General features: G+C 39.5%; 1 protein-coding gene across 1 annotated transcript; it reads right to left on the reverse strand.

Annotated features, from left to right (window-relative positions):
* Window positions 1-1780: 1780 nt before the first annotated feature.
* Window positions 1781-4766, reverse strand: Arl14 (ARF like GTPase 14). Its single transcript, XM_074072393.1, has one exon. It carries the CDS (start codon window positions 4277-4279, stop codon window positions 3596-3598), a length of 684 nt encoding a protein of 227 aa, XP_073928494.1. The 5' UTR covers window positions 4280-4766; the 3' UTR covers window positions 1781-3595.
* Window positions 4767-4969: the final 203 nt, after the last annotated feature.

Here is a 4969-nt window from a genome sequence, read left to right on the forward strand (position 1 = left end):
TATTCTACTAGAATATTTTGAAAATCGGAAACATTTAACTGATGTTTACCTTTTGGAATATTTAAGTGATATTTACCTTTATCTCAAAGATTTAAGATTTGCTCTTTGAATCTTTAACAAAGATACTTTTTAAAAGTGTTATACTAGCCAGGTACCAGTGGTTCACACTTGTAATCTTAGCTACTGGAAAGGCTGAGATCAGGAAGATGAGGTTAGAGGCCAGCCCTGGGCAAATATTTTCGGAGACTCCATCTCCAACATAACCAGAGCAAAATGGGTTGGAGGTATGGTGCAAGCCTGCTTTGCAAGTGTGAAGCCCTGAGTTCAAAGTCCAGTCCCACCCAAAAAAAAAACAAAAGTGTTATTATACCTTTGGTTGCTATCAAATCCATCATGGTATGATACTTTGATAAAAGTTTTGCCTTATTACAAATAAGAGTCAGAGTAAAATTGTATAGTATTTGGGATTTTTGTTAAATAAGTAGATTTTAGCTGCTCTTATCATAGAAAAAGTAACTATGAGATGATAATTTGCTAACCTATAGTAAACATCTTATGTACACAATAAAATTTATTTTTAAATAAAATATGCAGATGAAATGCCTGAAAAGAACACATAAAAATAAAATAAATTAAAAAGAGCTGGCAAATCTAGCTCAATGGTAGAGCACTTGCTAGCACGTGAGGCCCTGGTTCAATCTCCAGCATAGCAAAAATAATAAAATAAAACATATGATAATGATAGATATCAAGCTTTGACCATTCACAGGCTTTTTCCTCTCATCTGCTAAGGCATATTTCGCTGTTATCTAGCTCATCTTTTGCCTGCAGTGTCAGGCTTTATTAGTCTATCAGGGTAAATGTGTGTGTGTGTATTGGTATTCCCAGGTATATTGGGAGGAACATGCTAAGGAGAGCAGAGGGAAAGCCCAAAGAAAGGAAAGACTGGTAATTAACATTTTTTTTTTAAAAAGTGAGGGGGTAGATGAAAACAGAATGGATTCCAGCAAAAAAGCATGGCCATGCACGGTACAATTTTTTGGGAGAATCTGAGCAGAGATTTTGAGTAGGCCAGCCTACTTTATAAATTTTGGGGTACATTAAGAATGTGTCTGCCCATTTCCCACCATGCACTATTTTTTCAGTATTCTTCCAGACTGTTCTTTGAAATTTTATACCATGCTAGGACTGGCCTACAGGGAGCTTGACTTAATTCAGATTACCAAAATACTCAGGAAAACCAGGAGAAATTTCCTGTAGAAATAAATTAGCGACTCCTAATTTCAATATTACTAAAATGATGCAATTAAAAAAAAAACACCTAAGTTATAAGGGAAGATATATAGTTGAGGTTTTAATCATTTTGTGACACTTAGGAAAAATTCTACAATGAAAATGTAGCATCATCACCCCCTGAGAGCTTCCTGAAATCAGAAGCCCTCATTGCCACAGTCTTTCAGTATGTTTCTTATTTCTCTGTTATTGCACTTAAATTCATTCTGATTGGCTTATTCTTTTCTGAGAACTTTCATCCTATAAAAGCAATAGATGGCCAAGCACTGGTGGTTCACGCCTATAATCCTGGCTACTCAGGAGGCAGAGATCAGGAGGATTGTAGTTCAAAGCCAGCGCTGGATAATAGCCAACACAAGAAAGGGCTCATGGAATGACTCAAGTGGTAGAGTGCCAGCCTAGCAAGCATGAGGCTTGGAGTTCAAACCCCAGCATCACAATAAATAAATAAAATAAATAAGTAAAAGCAATATATGTTGGCTTGGATTTGTGTGTGTGTGTGTGTGTGTGTGTGTGTGTGTGTGTTGTATGTGCACACACACATGCTGAGGATCAAACCCAGGCCCTCCCGCTTGCCAGGCAAGAGCTCTACCACTGAGTACATCACCAGCCCCGGATCTGTTCTTGTGTATTGGAAGCTCTCCAAAGACAGAGATCATATCTTACCTGAAGACAATAATATGGCAATTAACAGCACAGGCCTTGGAGTCAGGCACACCTAAGTTTGGATCTTGGTTCTGTGACTCCTTGGTTAAAATACCAATCAGTTTTTTGTGGTTGTTGCAGTTTAACCTCATTTAGTCTCAATGCAACTGTTTGATTGAGATGAGAATGCCTGTTTCTCTCAGGTCAGTTGTGAACATTAGGTGCACATGCAGTATTCAGCCAACAGTAACTATTATGATGTGCATCTTCATGTAAGGGACTTGCTGGGAGTTTGCAGCCTCTCACAGGAATTCGGATTCACTCTTACATTCCTTTGTCCTCTCCCCTCCCCTGTTCACAATGCCTCTAGAGAGTCATCTAGTGATGGGAACTTTCAGTGACCATCCTGCACTTTCTGGGATCCCTGAGAATTAGGGATCCTTTCAGACACCATCTCCTATGCAAAGCACTTTCTGTTTCCCCTAGCTAAAGAGTCTCTCCTGTAAAACACTCAGTGCTTATTGCCCTAATAGCTACTAGCTCTGTGTTGCCTACCCCGTCAACAGCAAGGTCCCTGAGAGCAAAGTCTCTGCTTCCTGTTGGATCACTATGAGGACTGACAGTTTCCTAGGTAAAAACCTGAGTGTTGCATTGAGTTCCACTAAAGTAAGTCTTAGGACTGCAGCCTAGAGCTGAGCCCCAGGCTCAGCTGATGCCCTAAATTCTCAGGTACTACCTGAATTCTCAGAACTCAAAATTACACTATTCTCTCTGCAGGAGGATACAGCCTCTGGGCAATTAGCCTAGAATTTATTGCTTAAGACTCATTGGAGAAATTTCACAGCAATAGATTTCAAAAGGCTGTCAGGAATCCAGGGGGAAAAAAAAAAGGCTTGATTTAGGTAATAGGATTTACAAAATGTTAACATTAAACTTTTTCCTATCTGTAATTTAAAGTTCATTTTTCACATCACTTAGCTATTACATAGGCGCATGGTAGAAATTCAATACCTGTAACAGCTGGAAGCAATTCAAAAGAACAGGTCCTGTCTGGGAGATGGTACCAGTGGGAAGGGGGAGGATATAGGGAAATGGTGAAGGAAGGTGAATACAGCGCAAATACTGTGTGCACACATATGTAAATGGAAAAATGAGACCTGCTGAAACTATTCCAGGAATGGGGGAGGAATAAAGGAAGTGATGGAGGGTGAATTCAAGTATGATATAGTGAGATGCCACAATGCACCCCCAGCACAACAATAAAAAATAAGTAAATAAAACCAATGTAGCTAGAAGGGAAAAAAAAGAATTCTGACTGTATTAGCAGAGAGCTTATTTGGCCTTTATTTTAGTAGCCATATAAGATTAATAAAATAATAATGTATCTGGTTTCAAATATGACTCTAAATCACCCCACATGTTAAATGTTTTCAGAGGATTGTAAATTCCTGCTTCTCAACAATCATTACTATACACTTTGCTAAAGCACCTGGTGGGGAATAAATCTTTTCTAGAGTTGCTTAACTGAATTTAGGTGAAATTATATCTCTGGAAAAGTGTATCATCCCAGTAACTTACTTTCCTTACTTGACAGAAAAGAAAGAATTACCATTTTAAGTTCATCAGTCTCTCTTGGGGCTTGGACCTTTTCACAGTCTCACTTCTGCTTGAAGAACGTTAAAGTGTCTCTCGATTTCATGTGACTTTTCACAAATCCAGTTAATTTCCTGAATCCTTCGGTCAGCCCATCACCCGTGATGGCACAGCAGGGTTGCACATACCAGTTGCGGTCACTGCAGAGTTTCTTCACTTTGAACATTCTGGTGATATCCTCGGCACTCAAGGCCCCAGGCACATCTTGTTTGTTGGCTAATACAACCACAGGCACATTTTGGATGTGTTCATTCTTCAAAATGTTCTTGAACTCTTTCCGGGAGACTTCCAGTCGCTGTGTGTCTGTACTGTCCACAACATACACCAACCCGTCTGCATTCTCACAGTAATCGCTCCAAACACTTCTCATCTTCTCCTGTCCTCCAACATCCCAGACCACGAGCGAAAGTCTGTTCTCCAGCTCCATCATCTCCACGTTGAAGCCTATTGTTGGGGTGGTTGTAGCATCCTTATTGAGTTTTAACTTATAGAGGAGAGTAGACTTCCCAGCAGAGTCAAGTCCCAGAAGAAGAATATGGGCCTGATTGACTTTGGGGTTTTTGGAGCTCAGCAGGCCCATCTTAGGCTTTTTTTCTTTTTGAAAGACCTTTTCTTCTGGCCAGAGACAATGTGTCCTTTCCAGGTTGTGCATGAAAATGTTTAGGAAAGAAGAGAGAATGTGCTTCATGGTTTAGCTTAAGATTACAAGCCTGGGTGCATTTATATTGTGGCTTATCAACTTGATTGTAGGCAAACAATATGTTATTTGCAGTCCCAGCCAATCCTGAGGAATCTGTGGTGTGAGTAACCAGCCAATATCACAGTGGCTCAAAGGGGACATTCTTTGTGAATGAGTAAGATTAGGAGTGGCCTGTCTGGCTGATGCTGTCGCTTTATCCTTTAGAAACTAGAAAGCTGAAGGAAATCAAAGATTCAGACATGCACAGAAACTTGGTTTGGAAGCTGAGTGAAAACAACTTTTTTTTTTTTAACTAAACTATTTGCTTAACTATTTGGAGAGCTTCTTAGTTACTTGACTATCTTATCCCAATTGTAAATAAATAACAAGGCTTCTTAAATCTTGAAGACAGTGTATCTCCCAGTATCTTTAGTACTTTCCCCTTATCCAGATTAGTCAGAAAATTTAAACCACCCAGAGTTATCTGAATCTTACTCCCATCATCAGATAGAGAATGACTTCTTGAATCTTCTTGGCAGAGAATTTACACTATTCACAAGCTAATTTACAGGGAAAATTTGTAACACATTTTTGACTAAGAAAATAGTCCATTAAAGATGGTAAACTGAGGACTGGAGGTGTGGTTCAGGTGGTAGAGTGACCACTTGGTAAGCATGAAGCCCTGAGTTTAAGTCCCAG

Source organism: Castor canadensis, chromosome 5 (genome assembly GCF_047511655.1).
Source record: "Castor canadensis chromosome 5, mCasCan1.hap1v2, whole genome shotgun sequence".
Taxonomy (NCBI): domain Eukaryota; kingdom Metazoa; phylum Chordata; class Mammalia; order Rodentia; family Castoridae; genus Castor; species Castor canadensis.

Excerpts from the sequence above, each read along its gene's own strand:
- Arl14 (XM_074072393.1), bottom strand. The coding sequence starts at position 4,279 with ATGAAGCACATTCTCTCTTCTTTCCTAAACATTTTCATGCACAACCTG.